Genomic DNA, 20880 nt, shown 5'->3' with positions numbered 1-20880 from the left:
GGGAGAATTTTGTCAGTGTTAGTACTGTACAGGATAATAGTATTAATAATAATAATAATAGTAATAAAACGTTGAACCCTATATATTTAATCTCATCAATGTATAGGGATCCATACAGACCTGGAATGAACCTGTTCAGGTGTAGGTGGAAGGACTCAAGTGATGTGGACCCTCGAGCACACCTGTAATTTGGCAGAACAATGCCCTCTTTGGTGGTGGTGCCCGTCTGGGTATAGAGAAGCACACCCGGTTCATCCTGAATGCACTTTACATGCCTCGTCTGGACATGCCAGATGTGCTGCATCCTCTCCTGGTCCAACAGAGGGACACCAAGCGAGTCTCTCCCCTTTATCCCTATCAGCTCATTGAGCAGGCATTCAATCAAGATGATTGTCTGCTGCTCTCCCCTTGTCTGCCTTCTGCAGTGCAGGGCCAGTTCGGCCTTGGTTATCTGCATTTCTACCATTTTGTCCGTTATGCTAGGTACACCTTCCCGTACCAGCTGTGCAGTCTTGGCTCGCCGCAGCAAGGCAACATCTCTGCTGTCCCACTCAAAAATGCAGCTGGACAATTTGGCCATGAAGGTGGGGTAGAGAGGATGAGAATCCTTTGTACAGCCAGATGCCAGTCGCCTCATGAAATGGTAAATGTCTAACCTCACAATGAGGTCTGGCCACCCTCCAAATCGTTGTTTCAATTTGGTCTGTACCCTGCCCTCCCGACAACATTCAGTGTCGACATACAGTAGCCGAGGAGGGGCCACACCAGCATTGCTGTATCTCCGGATGAGATCAGCTGCCATGATGTCCAGAGCTGGACCCTCCTGAGCAGTCAGGACACTGATGAGGATTTGGCCCACCTCATTGCTCACAGATGTAAGCCACATGGCAGTCCCCTTTGCCAGGCCTGACAGCTTCTTGGTGATCTGTGATGCAAATAAAGGACAGTGAGTTATTAAATATGTTGTATATGTGCGATGCTAGTATAATTACATGAGGTTTCTTTTAATGAACAAAGCATTGTTATATTTCACGTCTGTACTACTAATGTTATAATTTCGACAAAGTGAGGTTATAATGTAGAATATTACAGTGTTTACAGTCCCAAATATGTACCTTTTTGGTGGAGTCCATTTTTAGGACACTTCCAAAGGTGCATGTGATGTTGGCTTTGATGTGGTCCAGCCTGCTCAAGATGTCTCTGCCATACACAGATAGCATCCACCTGTGAGAGGGGATAGCTACTGGCTCAGGCGGCTCCTGGAATGTGATAGGGAGTAGGCATGGCCGGTTAGCAAAGTCCGTGCATGCACCAAAGTACCGGCAGAGGAACTTCAGCCACTCCCGACTGTGGTTTTCCCTCAGCTGCCTGACCAACCGGGAGGGGCTGTTACCCAGGGCCCTCTCCCTCAGAAAGCAAATCACCCGTATGTCACAAGCATATCTATAAAGAAAAGAAAAATGAAAACAGCAACGTTGAAGTGTGTTTCAATGACAAACAAAGACGTTACATAAGCGAAATAATCTCAGTATAATAACCTTTGAGTCAGGATCAGTCTGAACTCCAGCCTGTGTTGCATTGCCAGCTGGTCCAATATTGTCTTGCTGGTGGAAATGTAAGTGGTTTTGCAACCAGCTGCACTGCACCACAGGGTCTCAGTAATTAAAAGGTAAAATGTGTCCACATCCAGAACCTTGCGGGCTCTCTTGTGGGCTCCATAGCCTGTGAGCTGGTTGCCACAAACAGGACAGGCGAGCCTGACCTTCCACAGGTGGTAGGGCATCCACAGGAGAAGCCGGTGGGTAAAAAAGCGCTCTGGAGTGGGGGCCTGATGATAAATGAGCGCTGGTAATGGTGGATTATACCACAGCTTCAGGTCAGAGCGCAAACGATGGTTCTTCCACAGAGCTGCTGAAATCCATTTCTGGTCCTGAGCTGGTAAAGTTGTCATCAGCTTTGCAGGCAGCCAGCCAGGCTCTGAACCAGCAGCAGCAGCAGCAGCCACCAGATGTCCGGCCAATGGCTCAGAGTCAGGGGCAGGATGTGCTGAGGGACCAGCCACAGATGTTGCAGCAGAGGAGACACATTCACCAGAGGCAGAGTCCACAGGGGCAGGAGGAGCAGAGGAGGTATCCAAGGAGGTGGCAGTTGACACTCTCTAATTTATAAATCACAAAAAGGCAAATACATAGACATGATTATAAGCTACTCATGAAGGAGGCGTGTTTCAAGTTTAATAAAATATGGGTGTGAAGAAAACAACTGAAATGAGGAGTTTCTCACAGCTCCAGCAGCAGCCGATGTGACACAAGAAGTGGAGGTGGTTGCAGACACAGGAGAGGGGGGAAGAGACAGAGGAGAGACAGTCTGAATATAGTGCCTGGAACTGTGGCCAGGTGACGGGGTCCTCCGTGCAGAGGCACTTGGCACAATGCCCGAGACAGCAGAGGACTCAGAAGTGCCAGTTGTGGTCTAAGTGAAGAAGAGGACAGTTCACACGAAAATAAATAAAGTATTGTGTCATAATTAGGTATAACAACACAGATATTATAAGACTAGACCATTTCATCATATCTGTAACAAATGAAAATGCCGCTATGTTTACTAAGATGTTGTCCTTATATTACCTTGATTCCATGCTTCCCAGCCAAAGACAAGTTTGGCCGTAAATGGGCACCATGCGATCCACCAAACCGTGGTTTTGTTAACTGACGAGAAGAAAAAGTAACCGTATGTGTAACCGTTTAAAATGTGCAAAATATAAATATTAGCTTCAGTATATCCTCAATACTTACTGATGCCAAAGTCAAAGTGGGCTTGCGTGGTGGTTGCCCAGGTGTTATGGAGGGGGATGCAGATGAGGGTCCTGGTTGTGGTGTCACCGAAGATGACACAGAGACTGATGGCTACAGGTTCCAAGAAATGAAAATGAAATTCAATAATATGTAATACAACACCAAGACATTGTAATATTATGTAAGACCTCTGATACCTTCTTGTTATGGAAACCACAGTTACATGTCTGTGTCCCTCCAAACAGAGACCTTTGACCCCTGAGCTGCATTGGGCATTTCTCAATCTGTAATAGTGATAGTGAATTGTAATATTAGTACTTTGCTTTAAGTGCAGTGATTGTACACATATCACTTTCTCCAAGTCTACCTTCAGAAACAGATCGTGCCACTTTTTCTGGCGTGGTGCCGGCCGGTTTCCTGCATCAGCGGGCCAGACCCCTACAGCAGCAAACTTACGCAGACGGGACATCCACTCCTCATCACCCATAGCTCTGTGTTTTTTGTCTTTGGAAGCCATCTGACAATAATAGACACAATTCAGTTTATACAAGCATATACATGTGAGGAAAAAAACCCAACAATAATCAGCGTACTTATCAGCAAATTCTAACACATTTCAGCTCATTGTATAATATAGTAGAATTCCATAACTGCTTGTATTGCAGTTTGGTTACATACACGTTTATACAACTTTACTATTACTTGATAGACATGCAAAAGTTAAAGCTTGTGTTACATTATAATGATGTTATACTCTACTGTAAATTGAATGAGGGTACTACAGTAACATTAGGATTATTTCAAATCCAATAGGCAAAACCATATTCCCTCTTTCTAATTAAAATTTATAGTAATGTACAGCCTTATGAGGAAAAGCTAAAATTAGTGCTCATAAAGATTAGAATAACGTACAGCGGTATGAAAAGCGGCAAGTTTGGCGCACATAAACATATAATAACGTACAGCGGTATGAAAAGCGCCAAGTTTGGCGCTCATAAACATATAATAATGTACAGCGGTATGAAAAGCGCCAAGTTTGGCGCTCATAAAGGGCCAAACTTGGCGGTCAGAAACATATAATAACGTACAGCGGTATGAAAAGCGCCAAGTTTGGCGCACATAAACATATAATAACGTACAGCGGTATGAAAAGCGCCAAGTTTGGCGCACATAAACATATAATAACGTACAGCGGTATGAAAAGCGCCAAGTTTGGCGCTCATAAAGGGCCAAAGTTGGCGGTCAGAAACATATAATAACGTACAGCGGTATGAAGAGCGCCAAGTTTGGCGCACATAAACATATAATAATGTACAGCGGTATGAAGAGCGCCGATTTTTTTAGTGCAAAAAGACGACCGGTATATGGAAAGGAAAAGGCAAAGTAACAACAACAACGAATGAATGAACGGTGATTTTACAAACGCGAATGTTAAACCCGGTGTCATAGCCGTGTGTCGGTGTAATAAATTAGCTTACTAGCTAGCAGTCGGAGTAAGTGAGATGACATTGGCGACATCTTACCTGTCCGGTAGAAATCCTCAAAGTGACGGAGTTGAAAAGGTCACATTTACAGTAGAAATCCTGAGGGGGGGAGGGTTCCTGTGGCTGCGCCGAAAGTTGAAGACGGGCCATGGTCATTGGCTGTCACATTGAAGTGACGTCACTTGAAAGATGGAGAACGGACCCACTGATTGGCTTTCCGAAAGTTGGAGACGGTGCGACGTGATTCGATGGCGCGACGAAAGATGGAGAACGGACCCGCTGATTGGTTTTCCCGAAAGTTGGAGACGGGGCGACGTGATTCGATGGCGCGACGAAAGATGGAGAACGGACCCGCTGATTGGTTTTCCCGAAAGTTGGAGACGGTGCGACGTGATTCGATGGCGCGACGAAAGATGGAGATAGAGCTTACGGATTGGCCGTCAAAAGATAGAAATACGGAGACGTGATTGGACTCGAGTAGACAGTCTCTCGCTCCCCGGGTACCGCTATCGAAGGGTTATATCACTTCTAACAGTGTAGCATACTTTTGGAAAATGTCCATATCCTGGTTAGAAAATGTTCAGCTGTCTTCAGAGTCCCTATGCTATACCTTCAGCTCAATGACTGCCCCGCCTACTTTTTGGTCATTGAGGTACCCTGACTAGAGGTGTGAACTGCTGTTGATATCTTGTGATCGTTAAGCCTATAAAAGACTCCTCCTTCGAGCCGGAGTTGAACCAGCAACCTAAGGATGTCAACATATGTAACCTACAGTCCTCCGCTCTTCCAACTGAGCTATCGAAGGGTTAAATCAGGTTTAACAGTGTAGCATACTTTTGGAAAATGCCCATATCCTGGTAAGAACACGTTCAACTGCCTTCTGAGTCTCTATGCTAAACATTCAGGACATTGACTGCCCAGCCTACTTTTTGGTCATTGAGGTACCCTGACAAGAGGTGTGAACTTCTGTTGATATCTTGTGATCATTAAGCCTATAAACGACTCCTCCTTCGAGCCGGAGTTGAACCAGCGACCTATGGATGTCAACATATGTAACCTACAGTCCTCCGCTCTTCCAACTGAGCTATCGAAGGGTTATATCACTTTTAACAGTGTAGCATACTTTTGGAAAATGTCCATATCCTGGTTAGAAAATGTTCAACTGTCTTCAGAGTCCCTATGCTAAACCTTCAGCTCAATGACTGCCCTGCCCTCTCTAGCTGCTTTTGGGTCGTTGAGGTACCCTGACTAGAGGTGTGAAGGGCTGATGATATGTTGCAAGTCGTTAAGTCTGAGGTGCAAATTTCCAACTGTAAAAGACATATCCTTCGAGCCGGAGTTGAACCAGCGACCTAAGGATGTCAACATATGTAACCTACAGTCCTCCGCTCTTCCAACTGAGCTATCGAAGGGTTAAATCAGGTTTAACAGTGTAGCATACTTTTGGAAAATGCCCATATCCTGGTTAGAACACGTTGAACTGCCTTCTGAGTCTCTAGACTAAACATTCAGGACATTGACTGCCCAGCCTACTTTTTGGTCATTGAGGTACCCTGACAAGAGGTGTGAACTTCTGTTGATATCTTGTGATCATTAAGCCTATAAACGACTCCTCCTTCGAGCCGGAGTTGAACCAGCGACCTATGGATGTCAACATATGTAACCTACAGTCCTCCGCTCTTCCAACTGAGCTATCGAAGGGTTATATCACTTTTAACAGTGTAGCATACTTTTGGAAAATGTCCATATCCTGGTTAGAAAATGTTCAACTGTCTTCAGAGTCCCTATGCTAAACCTTCAGCTCAATGACTGCCCTGCCCTCTCTAGCTGCTTTTGGGTCGTTGAGGTACCCTGACTAGAGGTGTGAAGGGCTGATGATATGTTGCGAGTCGTTAAGTCTCAGGTGCAAATTTCCAACTGTAAAAGACATATCCTTCGAGCCGGAGTTGAACCAGCGACCTAAGGATGTCAACATATGTAACCTACAGTCTTCCGCTCTTCCAACTGAGCTATCGAAGGGTTAAATCAGGTTTAACAGTGTAGCATACTTTTGGAAAATGCCCATATCCTGGTAAGAACACGTTCAACTGCCTTCTGAGTCTCTATGCTAAACATTCAGGACATTGACTGCCCAGCCTACTTTTTGGTCATTGAGGTACCCTGACAAGAGGTGTGAACTTCTGTTGATATCTTGTGATCATTAAGCCTATAAACGACTCCTCCTTCGAGCCGGAGTTGAACCAGCGACCTATGGATGTCAACATATGTAACCTACAGTCCTCCGCTCTTCCAACTGAGCTATCGAAGGGTTATATCAATTTTAACAGTGTAGCATACTTTTGGAAAATGTCCATATCCTGGTTAGAAAATGTTCAACTGTCTTCAGAGTCCCTATGCTAAACCTTCAGCTCAATGACTGCCCTGCCCTCTCTAGCTGCTTTTGGGTCGTTGAGGTACCCTGACTAGAGGTGTGAAGGGCTGATGATATGTTGCAAGTCGTTAAGTCTGAGGTGCAAATTTCCAACTGTAAAAGACATATCCTTCGAGCCGGAGTTGAACCAGCGACCTAAGGATGTCAACATATGTAACCTACAGTCCTCCGCTCTTCCAACTGAGCTATCGAAGGGTTAAATCAGGTTTAACAGTGTAGCATACTTTTGGAAAATGCCCATATCCTGGTTAGAACACGTTGAACTGCCTTCTGAGTCTCTATGCTAAACATTCAGGACATTGACTGCCCAGCCTACTTTTTGGTCATTGAGGTACCCTGACTAGAGGTGTGAACTGCTGTTGATATCTTGTGATCGTTAAGCCTATAAAAGACTCCTCCTTCGAGCCGGAGTTGAACCAGCGACCTAAGGATGTCAACATATGTAACCTACAGTCCTCCGCTCTTCCAACTGAGCTATCGAAGGGTTATATCACTTTTAACAGTGTAGCATACTTTTGGAAAATGTCCATATCCTGGTTAGAAAATGTTCAGCTGTCTTCAGAGTCCCTATGCTATACCTTCAGCTCAATGACTGCCCCGCCTACTTTTTGGTCATTGAGGTACCCTGACTAGAGGTGTGAACTGCTGTTGATATCTTGTGATCGTTAAGCCTATAAAAGACTCCTCCTTCGAGCCGGAGTTGAACCAGCGACCTAAGGATGTCAACATATGTAACCTACAGTCCTCTGCTCTTCCAACTGAGCTATCGAAGGGTTATATCACTTTTAACAGTGTAGCATACTTTTGGAAAATGTCCATATCCTGGTTAGAAAACGTTCAACTGTCTTCAGAGTCCCTATGCTATACCTTCAGCTCAATGACTGCCCTGCCCTCTCTAGCTGCTTTTGGGTCGTTGAGGTACCCTGACTAGAGGTGTGAAGGGCTGATGATATGTTGCGAGTCGTTAAGTCTCAGGTGCAAATATCCAACTGTAAAAGACTGCTCCTTCGAGCCGGAGTTGAACCAGCGACCTAAGGATGTCAACATATGTAACCTACAGTCCTCCGCTCTTCCAACTGAGCTATCGAAGGGTTAAAACAGGTTTAACAGTGTAGCGTTCTTTTGGAAAATGTCCATATCCTGGTTAGAAAATGTTGAACTGTCTTCAGAGTCCCTATGCTAAACATTCAGGACATTGACTACACAGCCTACGTTTTGGTCATTGAGGTACCCTGACTAGAGTTGTGAACTGCTGTTGATATCTTGTGATCGTTTAGCCTATAAAAGACTCCTCCTTCTAGCCGGAGTTGAACCAGCAACCTAAGGATGTCAACATATGTAACCTACAGTCCTCTGCTCTTCCAACTGAGCTATCGAAGGGTTAAATCAGGTTTAACAGTGTAGCATACTTTTGGAAAATGTCCATATCCTGGTTAGAAAACGTTCAACTGTCTTCAGAGTCCCTATGCTAAACATTCAGCTCAATGACTGCCCTGACCTCTCTAGCTGCTTTTGGGTCGTTGAGGTACCCTGACTAGAGGTGTGAAGGGCTGATGATATGTTGCGAGTCGTTAAGTCTCAGGTGCAAATTTCCAACTGTAAAAGACATATCCTTCGAGCTGGAGTTGAACCAGCGACCTAAGGATGTCAACATATGTAACCTACAGTCCTCCTCTCTTCCAACTGAGCTATCGAAGGGTTAAATCAGGTTTAACAGTGAAGCATACTTTTGGAAAATGCCCATATCCTGGTAAGAACACGTTCAACTGCCTTCTGAGTCTCTATGCTAAACATTCAGGACATTGACTGCCCAGCCTACTTTTTGGTCATTGAGGTACCCTGACAAGAGGTGTGAACTTCTGTTGATATCTTGTGATCATTAAGCCTATAAACGACTCCTCCTTCGAGCTGGAGTTGAACGAGCGACCTGAGGATGTCAGCGTATGCAACCTACAGTCCTCCTCTCTTCCAACTGAGCTATCGAAGGGTTAAATCAGGTTTAACAGTGAAGCATACTTTTGGAAAATGTCCATATCCTGGTAAGAACACGTTCAACTGCCTTCTGAGTCTCTATGCTAAACATTCAGGACATTGACTGCCCAGCCTACTTTTTGGTCATTGAGGTACCCTGACAAGAGGTGTGAACTTCTGTTGATATCTTGTGATCATTAAGCCTATAAACGACTCCTCCTTCGAGCCGGAGTTGAACCAGCGACCTATGGATGTCAACATATGTAACCTACAGTCCTCCGCTCTTCCAACTGAGCTATCGAAGGGTTATGTCACTTTTAACAGTGTAGCATACTTTTGGAAAATGTCCATATCCTGGTTAGAAAATGTTCAACTGTCTTCAGAGTCCCTATGCTAAACCTTCAGCTCAATGACTGCCCTGCCCTCTCTAGCTGCTTTTGGGTCGTTGAGGTACCCTGACTAGAGGTGTGAAGGGCTGATGATATGTTGCGAGTCGTTAAGTCTCAGGTACAAATTTCCAACTGTAAAAGACTCCTCCTTCGAGGCGGAGTTGAACCAGCGTCCTAAGGATATCAGCGTATGTAACCTACAGTCCTCCGCTGTTCCAACTGAGCTATCGAAGGGTTAAATCAGGTTTAACAGTGTAGCATTCTTTTGGAAAATGTCCATATCCTGGTTAGAAAATGTTGAACTGTCTTCAGAGTCCCTATGCTAAACATTCAGGACATTGACTACACAGCCTACTTTTTGGTCATTGAGGTACCCTGACTAGAGTTGTGAACTGCTGTTGATATCTTGTGATCGTTTAGCCTATAAAAGACTCCTGCTTCGAGCCGGAGTTGAACCAGCGATCTAAGGATGTCAACATATGTAACCTACAGTCCTCCGCTCTTCCAACTGAGCTATCGAAGGGTTAAATCAGGTTTAACAGTGTAGCATACTTTTGGAAAATGCCCATATCCTGGTAAGAACACGTTCAACTGCCTTCTGAGTCTCTATGCTAAACATTCAGGACATTGACTGCCCAGCCTACTTTTTGGTCATTGAGGTACCCTGACAAGAGGTGTGAACTTCTGTTGATATCTTGTGATCATTAAGCCTATAAACGACTCCTCCTTCGAGCCGGAGTTGAACCAGCGACCTATGGATGTCAACATATGTAACCTACAGTCCTCCGCTCTTCCAACTGAGCTATCGAAGGGTTATATCACTTTTAACAGTGTAGCATACTTTTGGAAAATGTCCATATCCTGGTTAGAAAATGTTCAACTGTCTTCAGAGTCCCTATGCTAAACCTTCAGCTCAATGACTGCCCTGCCCTCTCTAGCTGCTTTTGGGTCGTTGAGGTACCCTGACTAGAGGTGTGAAGGGCTGATGATATGTTGCAAGTCGTTAAGTCTGAGGTGCAAATTTCCAACTGTAAAAGACATATCCTTCGAGCCGGAGTTGAACCAGCGACCTAAGGATGTCAACATATGTAACCTACAGTCCTCCGCTCTTCCAACTGAGCTATCGAAGGGTTAAATCAGGTTTAACAGTGTAGCATACTTTTGGAAAATGCCCATATCCTGGTTAGAACACGTTGAACTGCCTTCTGAGTCTCTAGACTAAACATTCAGGACATTGACTGCCCAGCCTACTTTTTGGTCATTGAGGTACCCTGACAAGAGGTGTGAACTTCTGTTGATATCTTGTGATCATTAAGCCTATAAACGACTCCTCCTTCGAGCCGGAGTTGAACCAGCGACCTATGGATGTCAACATATGTAACCTACAGTCCTCCGCTCTTCCAACTGAGCTATCGAAGGGTTATATCATTTTTAACAGTGTAGCATACTTTTGGAAAATGTCCATATCCTGGTTAGAAAATGTTCAACTGTCTTCAGAGTCCCTATGCTAAACCTTCAGCTCAATGACTGCCCTGCCCTCTCTAGCTGCTTTTGGGTCGTTGAGGTACCCTGACTAGAGGTGTGAAGGGCTGATGATATGTTGCGAGTCGTTAAGTCTCAGGTGCAAATTTCCAACTGTAAAAGACATATCCTTCGAGCCGGAGTTGAACCAGCGACCTAAGGATGTCAACATATGTAACCTACAGTCTTCCGCTCTTCCAACTGAGCTATCGAAGGGTTAAATCAGGTTTAACAGTGTAGCATACTTTTGGAAAATGCCCATATCCTGGTAAGAACACGTTCAACTGCCTTCTGAGTCTCTATGCTAAACATTCAGGACATTGACTGCCCAGCCTACTTTTTGGTCATTGAGGTACCCTGACTAGAGGTGTGAACTGCTGTTGATATCTTGTGATCGTTAAGCCTATAAAAGACTCTTCCTTCGAGCCGGAGTTAAACCAGCGACCTAAGGATGTCAACATATGTAACCTACAGTCCTCCGCTCTTCCAACTGAGCTATCGAAGGGTTAAATCAGGTTTAACAGTGTAGCATACTTTTGGAAAATGTCCATATCCTGGTTAGAAAACGTTCAACTGTCTTCAGAGTCCCTATGCTAAACCTTCTGCTCAATGACTGCCCTGCCCTCTCTAGCTGCTTTTGGGTCGTTGAGGTACCCTGACTAGAGGTGTGAAGGGCTGATGATATGTTGCGAGTCGTTAAGTCTCAGGTGCAAATTTCCAACTGTAAAAGACATATCCTTCGAGCCGGAGTTGAACCAGCGACCTAAGGATATCAACATATGTAACCTACAGTCCTCCGCTCTTCCAACTGAGCTATCGAAGGGTTAAATCAGGTTTAACAGTGTAGCGTTCTTTTGGAAAATGTCCATATCCTGGTTAGAAAATGTTGAACTGTCTTCAGAGTCCCTATGCTAAACATTCAGGACATTGACTGCACAGCCTACTTTTTGGTCATTGAGGTACCCTGACTAGAGGTGTGAACTGCTGTTGATATCTTGTGATCGTTTAGCCTATATAAGACTCCTCCTTCGAGCCGGAGTTGAACCAGCGACCTAAGGATGTGAACATATGTAACCTACAGTCCTCCGCTCTTCCAACTGAGCTATCGAAGGGTTAAATCAGGTTTAACAGTGTAGCATACTTTTGGAAAATGTCCATATCCTGGTTAGAACACGTTGAACTGCCTTCTGAGTCTCTAGACTAAACATTCAGGACATTGACTGCCCAGCCTACTTTTTGGTCATTGAGGTACCCTGACTAGAGGTGTGAACTGCTGTTGATATCTTGTGATCGTTAAGACTATAAAAGACTCCTTCTTCGAGCTGGAGTTGAACGAGCGACCTGAGGATGTCAGCGTATGCAACCTACAGTCCTCCTCTCTTCCAACTGAGCTATCGAAGGGTTAAATCAGGTTTAACAGTGAAGCATACTTTTGGAAAATGCCCATATCCTGGTAAGAACACGTTCAACTGCCTTCTGAGTCTCTATGCTAAACATTCAGGACATTGACTGCCCAGCCTACTTTTTGGTCATTGAGGTACCCTGACAAGAGGTGTGAACTTCTGTTGATATCTTGTGATCGTTAAGCCTATAAACGACTCCTCCTTCGAGCCGGAGTTGAACCAGCGACCTATGGATGTCAACATATGTAACCTACAGTCCTCCGCTCTTCCAACTGAGCTATCGAAGGGTTATATCACTTTTAACAGTGTAGCATACTTTTGGAAAATGTCCATATCCTGGTTAGAAAATGTTCAACTGTCTTCAGAGTCCCTATGCTAAACCTTCAGCTCAATGACTGCCCCGCCCTCTCTAGCTGCTTTTGGGTCGTTGAGGTACCCTGACTAGAGGTGTGAAGGGCTGATGATATGTTGAGAGTCGTTAAGTCTCAGGTGCAAATTTCCAACTGTAAAAGACTCCTCCTTCGAGCCGGAGTTGAACCAGCGACCTAAGGATGTCAACATATGTAACCTACAGTCCTCCGCTCTTCCAACTGAGCTATCGAAGGGTTATATCACTTTTAACAGTGTAGCATACTTTTGGAAAATGTCCATATCCTGGTTAGAAAATGTTCAGCTGTCTTTAGAGTCCCTATGCTAAACATTCAGGACATTGACTGCCCAGGCTACTTTTTGGTCATTGAGGTACCCTGACTAGAGGTGTGAACTGCTGTTGATATCTTGTGATCGTTTAGCCTATAAAAGACTCCTCCTTCGAGCCGGAGTTGAACCAGCGACCTAAGGATGTCAACATATGTAACCTACAGTCCTCCGCTCTTCCAACTGAGCTATCGAAGGGTTAAATCAGGTTTAACAGTGTAGCATACTTTTGGAAAATGTCCATATCCTGGTTAGAAAACGTTCAACTGTCTTCAGAGTCCCTATGCTAAACCTTCAGCTCAATGACTGCCCTGCCCTCTCTAGCTGCTTTTGGGTCGTTGAGGTACCCTGACTAGAGGTGTGAAGGGCTGATGATATGTTGCGAGTCGTTAAGTCTCAGGTGCAAATTTCCAACTGTAAAAGACATATCCTTCGAGCCGGAGTTGAACCAGCGACCTAAGGATGTCAACATATGTAACCTACAGTCCTCCGCTCTTCCAACTGAGCTATCGAAGGGTTAAATCAGGTTTAACAGTGTAGCATACTTTTGGAAAATGCCCATATCCTGGTTAGAACACGTTGAACTGCCTTCTGAGTCTCTAGACTAAACATTCAGGACATTGACTGCCCAGCCTACTTTTTGGTCATTGAGGTACCCTGACTAGAGGTGTGAACTGCTGTTGATATCTTGTGATCGTTAAGACTATAAAAGACTCCTCCTTCGAGCTGGAGTTGAACGAGCGACCTGAGGATGTCAGCGTATGCAACCTACAGTCCTCCTCTCTTCCAACTGAGCTATCGAAGGGTTAAATCAGGTTTAACAGTGAAGCATACTTTTGGAAAATGCCCATATCCTGGTAAGAACACGTTCAACTGCCTTCTGAGTCTCTATGCTAAACATTCAGGACATTGACTGCCCAGCCTACTTTTTGGTCATTGAGGTACCTTGACTAGAGGTGTGAACTGCTGTTGATATCTTGTGATCGTTTAGCCTATAAAAGACTCCTCCTTCGAGCCGGAGTTGAACCAGCGACCTACGGATGTCAACAAATGTAACCTACAGTCCTCCTCTCTTCCAACTGAGCTATCGAAGGGTTATATCACTTTTAACAGTGTAGCATACTTTTGGAAAATGTCCATATCCTGGTTAGAAAATGTTCAGCTGTCTTCAGAGTCCCTATGCTAAACATTCAGGAAATTGACTGCACAGCCTACTTTTTGGTCATTGAGGTACCCTGACTAGAGGTGTGAACTGCTGTTGATATCTTGTGATCGTTAAGCCTATAAAAGACTCCTCCTTCGAGCCGGAGTTGAACCAGCGACCTAAGGATGTCAACATATATAACCTACAGTCCTCCGCTCTTCCAACTGAGCTATCGAAGGGTTAAATCAGGTTTAACAGTGTAGCATACTTTTGGAAAATGCCCATATCCTGGTTAGAACACGTTCAACTGCCTTCTGAGTCTCTATGCTAAACATTCAGGACATTGACTGCCCAGCCTACTTTTTGGTCATTGAGGTACCCTGACTAGAGGTGTGAACTGCTGTTGATATCTTGTGATCGTTAAGCCTATAAAAGACTCCTCCTTCGAGCCGGAGTTGAACCAGCGACCTAAGGATGTCAACATATGTAACCTACAGTCCTCCGCTCTTCCAACTGAGCTATCGAAGGGTTAAATCAGGTTTAACAGTGTAGCATACTTTTGGAAAATGTCCATATCCTGGTTAGAAAACGTTCAACTGTCTTCAGAGTCCCTATGCTAAACCTTCTGCTCAATGACTGCCCTGCCCTCTCTAGCTGCTTTTGGGTCGTTGAGGTACCCTGACTAGAGGTGTGAAGGGCTGATGATATGTTGCGAGTCGTTAAGTCTCAGGTGCAAATTTCCAACTGTAAAAGACATATCCTTCGAGCCGGAGTTGAACCAGCGACCTAAGGATGTCAACATATGTAACCTACAGTCCTCCGCTCTTCCAACTGAGCTATCGAAGGGTTAAATCAGGTTTAACAGTGTAGCATACTTTTGGAAAATGCCCATATCCTGGTTAGAACACGTTGAACTGCCTTCTGAGTCTCTAGACTAAACATTCAGGACATTGACTGCCCAGCCTACTTTTTGGTCATTGAGGTACCCTGACTAGAGGTGTGAACTGCTGTTGATATCTTGTGATCGTTAAGACTATAAAAGACTCCTCCTTCGAGCTGGAGTTGAACGAGCGACCTGAGGATGTCAGCGTATGCAACCTACAGTCCTCCTCTCTTCCAACTGAGCTATCGAAGGGTTAAATCAGGTTTAACAGTGAAGCATACTTTTGGAAAATGCCCATATCCTGGTAAGAACACGTTCAACTGCCTTCTGAGTCTCTATGCTAAACATTCAGGACATTGACTGCCCAGCCTACTTTTTGGTCATTGAGGTACCCTGACTAGAGGTGTGAACTGCTGTTGATATCTTGTGATCGTTTAGCCTATAAAAGACTCCTCCTTCGAGCCGGAGTTGAACCAGCGACCTAAGGATGTCAACATATGTAACATACAGTCCTCCGCTCTTCCAACTGAGCTATCGAAGGGTTATATCATGTATAACAGTGTAGCACACTTTTGGAAAATGCCCATATCCTGGTTAGAACACGTTCAACTGCCTTCTGAGTCTCTATGCTAAACATTCAGGACATTGACTCCCCAGCCTACTTTTTGGTCATTGAGGTACCCTGACTAGAGGTGTGAACTGCTGTTGATATCTTGTGATCGTTAAGCCTATAAAAGACTCCTCCTTCGAGCCGGAGTTGAACCAGCGACCTAAGGATGTCAACATATGTAACCTACAGTCCTCCGCTCTTCCAACTGAGCTATCGAAGGGTTATATCACTTTTAACAGTGTAGCATACTTTTGGAAAATGTCCATATCCTGGTTAGAAAACGTTCAACTGTCTTCAGAGTCCCTATGCTAAACCTTCAGCTCAATGACTGCCCTGCCCTCTCTAGCTGCTTTTGGGTCGTTGAGGTACCCTGACTAGAGGTGTGAAGGGCTGATGATATGTTGCGAGTCGTTAAGTCTCAGGTGCAAATTTCCAACTGTAAAAGACTCCTCCTTCGAGCCGGAGTTGAACCAGCGACCTAAGGATGTCAGCGTATGTAACCTACAGTCCTCCGCTCTTCCAACTGAGCTATCGAAGGGTTAAATCAGGTTTAACAGTGTAGCGTTCTTTTGGAAAATGTCCATATCCTGGTTAGAAAATGTTGAACTGTCTTCAGAGTCCCTATGCTAAACATTCAGGACATTGACTGCACAGCCTACTTTTTGGTCATTGAGGTACCCTGACTAGAGGTGTGAACTGCTGTTGATATCTTGTGATCGTTTAGCCTATAAAAGACTCCTCCTTCGAGCCGGAGTTGAACCAGCGACCTAAGGATGTCAACATATGTAACCTACAGTCCTCCGCTCTTCCAACTGAGCTATCGAAGGGTTAAATCAGGTTTAACAGTGTAGCATACTTTTGGAAAATGCCCATATCCTGGTTAGAACACGTTGAACTGCCTTCTGAGTCTCTAGACTAAACATTCAGGACATTGACTGCCCAGCCTACTTTTTGGTCATTGAGGTACCCTGACTAGAGGTGTGAACTGCTGTTGATATCTTGTGATCGTTTAGCCTATAAAAGACTCCTCCTTCGAGCCGGAGTTGAACCAGCGACCTAAGGATGTCAACATATGTAACCTACAGTCCTCCGCTCTTCCAACTGAGCTATCGAAGGGTTAAATCAGGTTTAACAGTGTAGCATACTTTTGGAAAATGTCCATATCCTGGTTAGAAAACGTTCAACTGTCTTCAGAGTCCCTATGCTAAACCTTCAGCTCAATGACTGCCCTGCCCTCTGTAGCTGCTTTTGGGTCGTTGAGGTACCCTGACTAGAGGTGTGAAGGGCTGATGATATGTTGCGAGTCGTTAAGTCTCAGGTGCAAATTTCCAACTGTAAAAGACATATCCTTCGAGCCGGAGTTGAACCAGTGACCTAAGGATGTCAACATATGTAACCTACAGTCCTCCGCTCTTCCAACTGAGCTATCGAAGGGTTAAATCAGGTTTAACAGTGTAGCATACTTTTGGAAAATGTCCATATCCTGGTTAGAAAACGTTCAACTGTCTTCAGAGTCCCTATGCTAAACATTCAGCTCAATGACTGCCCTGCCCTCTCTAGCTGCTTTTGGGTCGTTGAGGTACCCTGACTAGAGGTGTGAAGGGCTGATGATATGTTGCGAGTCGTTAAGTCTCAGGTGCAAATTTCCAACTGTAAAAGGCTGCTCCTTCGAGCCGGAGTTGAACCAGCGACCTAAGGATGTCAACATATGTAACCTACAGTCCTCCGCTCTTCCAACTGAGCTATCGAAGGGTTATATCACTTTTAACAGTGTAGCATACTTTTGGAAAATGTCCATATCCTGGTTAGAAGACGTTCAACTGTCTTCAGAGTCCCTATGCTAAACCTTCAGCTCAATGACTGCCCTGCCCTCTCTAGCTGCTTTTGGGTCATTGAGGTACCCTGACTAGAGGTGTGAAGGGCTGATGATATGTTGCGAGTCGTTAAGTCTCAGGTGCAAATTTCCAACTGTAAAAGACTCCTCCTTCGAGCCGGAGTTGAACCAGCGACCTAAGGATGTCAGCGTATGTAACCTACAGTCCTCCGCTCTTCCAACTGAGCTATCGAAGGGTTAAATCAGGTTTAACAGTGTAGCGTTCTTTTGGAAAATGTCCATATCCTGGTTAGAAAATGTTGAACTGTCTTCAGAGTCCCTATGCTAAACATTCAGGACATTGACTGCACAGCCTTCTTTTTGGTCATTGAGGTACCCTGACTAGAGGTGTGAACTGCTGTTGATATCTTGTGATCGTTTAGCCTATAAAAGACTCCTCCTTCGAGCCGAAGTTGAACCAGCGACCTAAGGATGTGAACATATGTAACCTACAGTCCTCCGCTCTTCCAACTGAGCTATCGAAGGGTTAAATCAGGTTTAACAGTGTAGCATACTTTTGGAAAATGTCCATATCCTGGTTAGAAAACGTTGAACTGCCTTCTGAGTCTCTAGACTAAACATTCAGGACATTGACTGCCCAGCCTACTTTTTGGTCATTGAGGTACCCTGACTAGAGGTGTGAACTGCTGTTGATATCTTGTGATCGTTAAGACTATAAAAGACTCCTCCTTCGAGCTGGAGTTGAACGAGCGACCTGAGGATGTCAGCGTATGTAACCTACAGTCCTCCGCTCTTCCAACTGAGCTATCGAAGGGTTATATCATGTTGAACAGTGTAGCATACTTTTGGAAAATTTCCATATCCTGGTTAGAAAACGTTCAACTGTCTTCAGAGTCCCTATGCTAAACATTCAGGACATTGACTGCACAGCCTACTTTTTGGTCATTGAGGTACCCTGACTAGAGGTGTGAACTGCTGTTGATATCTTGTGATCGTTTAGCCTATAAAAGACTCCTCCTTAGAGCCGGAGTTAAACCAGCGACCTGCGGATGTCAGCGTATGCAACCTACAGTCCTCCTCTCTTCCAACTGAGCTATCGAAGGGTTAAATCAGATTTAACAGTGTAGCACACTTTTGGAAAATGCCCATATCCTGGTTAGAACACGTTCAACTGCCTTCTGAGTCTCTATGCTAAACATTCAGGACATTGACTCCCCAGCCTACTTTTTGGTCATTGAGGTACCCTGAGTAGAGGTGTGAACTGCTGTTGATATCTTGTGATCGTTAAGCCTATAAAAGACTCCTCCTTCGAGCCGGAGTTGAACCAGCGACCTAAGGATGTCAACATATGTAACCTACAGTCCTCCTCTCTTCCAACTGAGCTATCGAAGGGTTATATCACTTTTAACAGTGTAGCATACTTTTGGAAAATGTCCATATCCTGGTTAGAAAATGTTCAGCTGTCTTCAGAGTCCCTATGCTAAACATTCAGGACATTGACTGCACAGCCTACTTTTTGGTCATTGAGGTACCCTGACTAGAGGTGTGAACTGCTGTTGATATCTTGTGATCGTTTAGCCTATAAAAGACTCCTCCTTCGAGCCGGAGTTGAACCAGCGACCTAAGGATGTCAACATATGTAACCTACAGTCCTCCGCTCTTCCAACTGAGCTATCGAAGGGTTAAATCAGGTTTAACAGTGTAGCATACTTTTGGAAAATGTCCATATCCTGGTTAGAAAACGTTCAACTGTCTTCAGAGTCCCTATGCTAAACCTTCAGCTCAATGACTGCCCTGCCCTCTCTAGCTGCTTTTGGGTCGTTGAGGTACCCTGACTAGAGGTGTGAAGGGCTGATGATATGTTGCGAGTCGTTAAGTCTCAGGTGCAAATTTCCAACTGTAAAAGACATATCCTTCGAGCCGGAGTTGAACCAGCGACCTAAGGATGTCAACATATGTAACCTACAGTCCTCCGCTCTTCCAACTGAGCTATCGAAGGGTTAAATCAGGTTTAACAGTGTAGCATACTTTTGGAAAATGCCCATATCCTGGTTAGAACACGTTGAACTGCCTTCTGAGTCTCTAGACTAAACATTCAGGACATTGACTGCCCAGCCTACTTTTTGGTCATTGAGGTACCCTGACTAGAGGTGTGAACTGCTGTTGATATCTTGTGATCGTTAAGACTATAAAAGACTCCTCCTTCGAGCTGGAGTTGAACGAGCGACCTGAGGATGTCAGCGTATGCAACCTACAGTCCTCCTCTCTTCCAACTGAGCTATCGAAGGGTTAAATCAGGTTTAACAGTGAAGCATACTTTTGGAAAATGCCCATATCCTGGTAAGAACACGTTCAACTGCCTTCTGAGTCTCTATGCTAAACATTCAGGACATTGACTGCCCAGCCTACTTTTTGGTCATTGAGGTACCCTGACTAGAGGTGTGAACTGCTGTTGATATCTTGTGATCGTTTAGCCTATAAAAGACTCCTCCTTCGAGCCGGAGTTGAACCAGCGACCTAAGGATGTCAACAAATGTAACCTACAGTCCTCCGCTCTTCCAACTGAGCTATCGAAGGGTTAAATCAGGTTTAACAGTGTAGCATACTTTTGGAAAATGTCCATATCCTGGTTAGAAAACGTTCAACTGTCTTCAGAGTCCCTATGCTAAACCTTCAGCTCAATGACTGCCCTGCCCTCTCTAGCTGCTTTTGGGTCGTTGAGGTACCCTGACTAGAGGTGTGAAGGGCTGATGATATGTTGCGAGTCGTTAAGTCTCAGGTGCAAATTTCCAACTGTAAAAGACATATCCTTCGAGCCGGAGTTGAACCAGCGACCTAAGGATGTCAACATATGTAACCTACAGTCCTCCGCTCTTCCAACTGAGCTATCGAAGGGTTATATCACTTTTAACAGTGTAGCATACTTTTGGAAAATGTCCATATCCTGGTTAGAAAACGTTCAACTGTCTTCAGAGTCCCTATGCTAAACATTCAGCTCAATGACTGCCCTGCCCTCTCTAGCTGCTTTTGGGTCGTTGAGGTACCCTGACTAGAGGTGTGAAGGGCTGATGATATGTTGCGAGTCGTTAAGTCTCAGGTGCAAATTTCCAACTGTAAAAGACTGCTCCTTCGAGCCGGAGTTGAACCAGGGACCTAAGGATGTCAACATATGTAACCTACAGTCCTCCGCTCTTCCAACTGAGCTATCGAAGGGTTATATCATGTATAACAGTGTAGCACACTTTTGGAAAATGCCCATATCCTGGTTAGAACACGTTCAACTGCCTTCTGAGTCTCTATGCTAAACATTCAGGACATTGACTGCCCAGCCTACTTTTTGGTCATTGAGGTACCCTGACTAGAGGTGTGAACTGCTGTTGATATCTTGTGATCGTTAAGCCTATAAAAGACTCCTCCTTCGAGCCGGAGTTGAACCAGCGACCTAAGGATGTCAACATATGTAACCTACAGTCCTCCGCTCTTCCAACTGAGCTATCGAAGGGTTATATCACTTTTAACAGTGTAGCATACTTTTGGAAAATGTCCATATCCTGGTTAGAAAACGTTCAACTGTCTTCAGAGTCCCTATGCTAAACCTTCAGCTCAATGACTGCCCTGCCCTCTCTAGCTGCTTTTGGGTCATTGAGGTACCCTGACTAGAGGTGTGAAGGGCTGATGATATGTTGCGAGTCGTTAAGTCTCAGGTGCAAATTTCCAAC

The 20880-nt window shown here is 44.8% G+C and overlaps 1 protein-coding gene and 26 non-coding genes across 27 annotated transcripts in view; all 27 read right to left on the bottom strand.

The window, feature by feature from the left end:
* LOC117773155 overlaps positions 1–4435 on the bottom strand; it is a 4580-nt gene extending 145 nt beyond the window's left edge. Inside the window, exons 1-6 of the mRNA XM_034604859.1 lie at positions 4319–4435; positions 3191–3312; positions 2284–2323; positions 1539–2158; positions 1116–1443; positions 31–925 (exon numbers count right to left, since the gene is read on the bottom strand). Of these exons, the coding sequence (XP_034460750.1) occupies positions 31–925; positions 1116–1443; positions 1539–2158; positions 2284–2323; positions 3191–3312; positions 4319–4435 (2122 nt within the window). The remainder of the gene's footprint in view (positions 1–30; positions 926–1115; positions 1444–1538; positions 2159–2283; positions 2324–3190; positions 3313–4318) is intronic.
* A 561-nt stretch (positions 4436–4996) lies between these two features.
* trnay-gua lies at positions 4997–5084 on the bottom strand. Its single transcript is given in 2 exon segments — positions 4997–5032; positions 5048–5084. It is a non-coding gene; the product is annotated as a tRNA-Tyr (tRNA).
* A 519-nt stretch (positions 5085–5603) lies between these two features.
* trnay-gua lies at positions 5604–5691 on the bottom strand. The gene is given in 2 exon segments: positions 5604–5639; positions 5655–5691. It is a non-coding gene; the product is annotated as a tRNA-Tyr (tRNA).
* Positions 5692–6817: 1126 nt separating this feature from the next.
* On the bottom strand, positions 6818–6905 carry trnay-gua. The gene is given in 2 exon segments: positions 6818–6853; positions 6869–6905. It is a non-coding gene; the product is annotated as a tRNA-Tyr (tRNA).
* Positions 6906–7106: 201 nt separating this feature from the next.
* trnay-gua lies at positions 7107–7194 on the bottom strand. Its single transcript is given in 2 exon segments — positions 7107–7142; positions 7158–7194. It is a non-coding gene; the product is annotated as a tRNA-Tyr (tRNA).
* A 201-nt stretch (positions 7195–7395) lies between these two features.
* On the bottom strand, positions 7396–7483 carry trnay-gua. The gene is given in 2 exon segments: positions 7396–7431; positions 7447–7483. It is a non-coding gene; the product is annotated as a tRNA-Tyr (tRNA).
* Positions 7484–7713: 230 nt separating this feature from the next.
* trnay-gua lies at positions 7714–7801 on the bottom strand. The gene is given in 2 exon segments: positions 7714–7749; positions 7765–7801. It is a non-coding gene; the product is annotated as a tRNA-Tyr (tRNA).
* Positions 7802–10112: 2311 nt separating this feature from the next.
* On the bottom strand, positions 10113–10200 carry trnay-gua. The gene is given in 2 exon segments: positions 10113–10148; positions 10164–10200. It is a non-coding gene; the product is annotated as a tRNA-Tyr (tRNA).
* A 1126-nt stretch (positions 10201–11326) lies between these two features.
* On the bottom strand, positions 11327–11414 carry trnay-gua. Its single transcript is given in 2 exon segments — positions 11327–11362; positions 11378–11414. It is a non-coding gene; the product is annotated as a tRNA-Tyr (tRNA).
* Positions 11415–11615: 201 nt separating this feature from the next.
* Positions 11616–11703, bottom strand: trnay-gua. The gene is given in 2 exon segments: positions 11616–11651; positions 11667–11703. It is a non-coding gene; the product is annotated as a tRNA-Tyr (tRNA).
* An 808-nt stretch (positions 11704–12511) lies between these two features.
* trnay-gua lies at positions 12512–12599 on the bottom strand. Its single transcript is given in 2 exon segments — positions 12512–12547; positions 12563–12599. It is a non-coding gene; the product is annotated as a tRNA-Tyr (tRNA).
* Positions 12600–12800: 201 nt separating this feature from the next.
* Positions 12801–12888, bottom strand: trnay-gua. The gene is given in 2 exon segments: positions 12801–12836; positions 12852–12888. It is a non-coding gene; the product is annotated as a tRNA-Tyr (tRNA).
* A 230-nt stretch (positions 12889–13118) lies between these two features.
* On the bottom strand, positions 13119–13206 carry trnay-gua. Its single transcript is given in 2 exon segments — positions 13119–13154; positions 13170–13206. It is a non-coding gene; the product is annotated as a tRNA-Tyr (tRNA).
* Positions 13207–13985: 779 nt separating this feature from the next.
* trnay-gua lies at positions 13986–14073 on the bottom strand. The gene is given in 2 exon segments: positions 13986–14021; positions 14037–14073. It is a non-coding gene; the product is annotated as a tRNA-Tyr (tRNA).
* A 201-nt stretch (positions 14074–14274) lies between these two features.
* On the bottom strand, positions 14275–14362 carry trnay-gua. Its single transcript is given in 2 exon segments — positions 14275–14310; positions 14326–14362. It is a non-coding gene; the product is annotated as a tRNA-Tyr (tRNA).
* Positions 14363–14592: 230 nt separating this feature from the next.
* On the bottom strand, positions 14593–14680 carry trnay-gua. The gene is given in 2 exon segments: positions 14593–14628; positions 14644–14680. It is a non-coding gene; the product is annotated as a tRNA-Tyr (tRNA).
* A 779-nt stretch (positions 14681–15459) lies between these two features.
* trnay-gua lies at positions 15460–15547 on the bottom strand. The gene is given in 2 exon segments: positions 15460–15495; positions 15511–15547. It is a non-coding gene; the product is annotated as a tRNA-Tyr (tRNA).
* Positions 15548–15777: 230 nt separating this feature from the next.
* Positions 15778–15865, bottom strand: trnay-gua. The gene is given in 2 exon segments: positions 15778–15813; positions 15829–15865. It is a non-coding gene; the product is annotated as a tRNA-Tyr (tRNA).
* A 201-nt stretch (positions 15866–16066) lies between these two features.
* On the bottom strand, positions 16067–16154 carry trnay-gua. Its single transcript is given in 2 exon segments — positions 16067–16102; positions 16118–16154. It is a non-coding gene; the product is annotated as a tRNA-Tyr (tRNA).
* Positions 16155–16355: 201 nt separating this feature from the next.
* On the bottom strand, positions 16356–16443 carry trnay-gua. Its single transcript is given in 2 exon segments — positions 16356–16391; positions 16407–16443. It is a non-coding gene; the product is annotated as a tRNA-Tyr (tRNA).
* Positions 16444–16991: 548 nt separating this feature from the next.
* trnay-gua lies at positions 16992–17079 on the bottom strand. Its single transcript is given in 2 exon segments — positions 16992–17027; positions 17043–17079. It is a non-coding gene; the product is annotated as a tRNA-Tyr (tRNA).
* Positions 17080–17309: 230 nt separating this feature from the next.
* trnay-gua lies at positions 17310–17397 on the bottom strand. The gene is given in 2 exon segments: positions 17310–17345; positions 17361–17397. It is a non-coding gene; the product is annotated as a tRNA-Tyr (tRNA).
* A 1357-nt stretch (positions 17398–18754) lies between these two features.
* Positions 18755–18842, bottom strand: trnay-gua. The gene is given in 2 exon segments: positions 18755–18790; positions 18806–18842. It is a non-coding gene; the product is annotated as a tRNA-Tyr (tRNA).
* A 230-nt stretch (positions 18843–19072) lies between these two features.
* Positions 19073–19160, bottom strand: trnay-gua. Its single transcript is given in 2 exon segments — positions 19073–19108; positions 19124–19160. It is a non-coding gene; the product is annotated as a tRNA-Tyr (tRNA).
* Positions 19161–19650: 490 nt separating this feature from the next.
* Positions 19651–19738, bottom strand: trnay-gua. Its single transcript is given in 2 exon segments — positions 19651–19686; positions 19702–19738. It is a non-coding gene; the product is annotated as a tRNA-Tyr (tRNA).
* Positions 19739–19968: 230 nt separating this feature from the next.
* Positions 19969–20056, bottom strand: trnay-gua. The gene is given in 2 exon segments: positions 19969–20004; positions 20020–20056. It is a non-coding gene; the product is annotated as a tRNA-Tyr (tRNA).
* Positions 20057–20575: 519 nt separating this feature from the next.
* On the bottom strand, positions 20576–20663 carry trnay-gua. Its single transcript is given in 2 exon segments — positions 20576–20611; positions 20627–20663. It is a non-coding gene; the product is annotated as a tRNA-Tyr (tRNA).
* Between the last annotated feature and the right edge of the window lie 217 nt (positions 20664–20880).

Source organism: Hippoglossus hippoglossus, chromosome 13 (genome assembly GCF_009819705.1).
Source record: "Hippoglossus hippoglossus isolate fHipHip1 chromosome 13, fHipHip1.pri, whole genome shotgun sequence".
In the NCBI taxonomy this organism is placed as follows: domain Eukaryota; kingdom Metazoa; phylum Chordata; class Actinopteri; order Pleuronectiformes; family Pleuronectidae; genus Hippoglossus; species Hippoglossus hippoglossus.
This window is presented reverse-complemented; position numbering and strand designations above follow the sequence as displayed.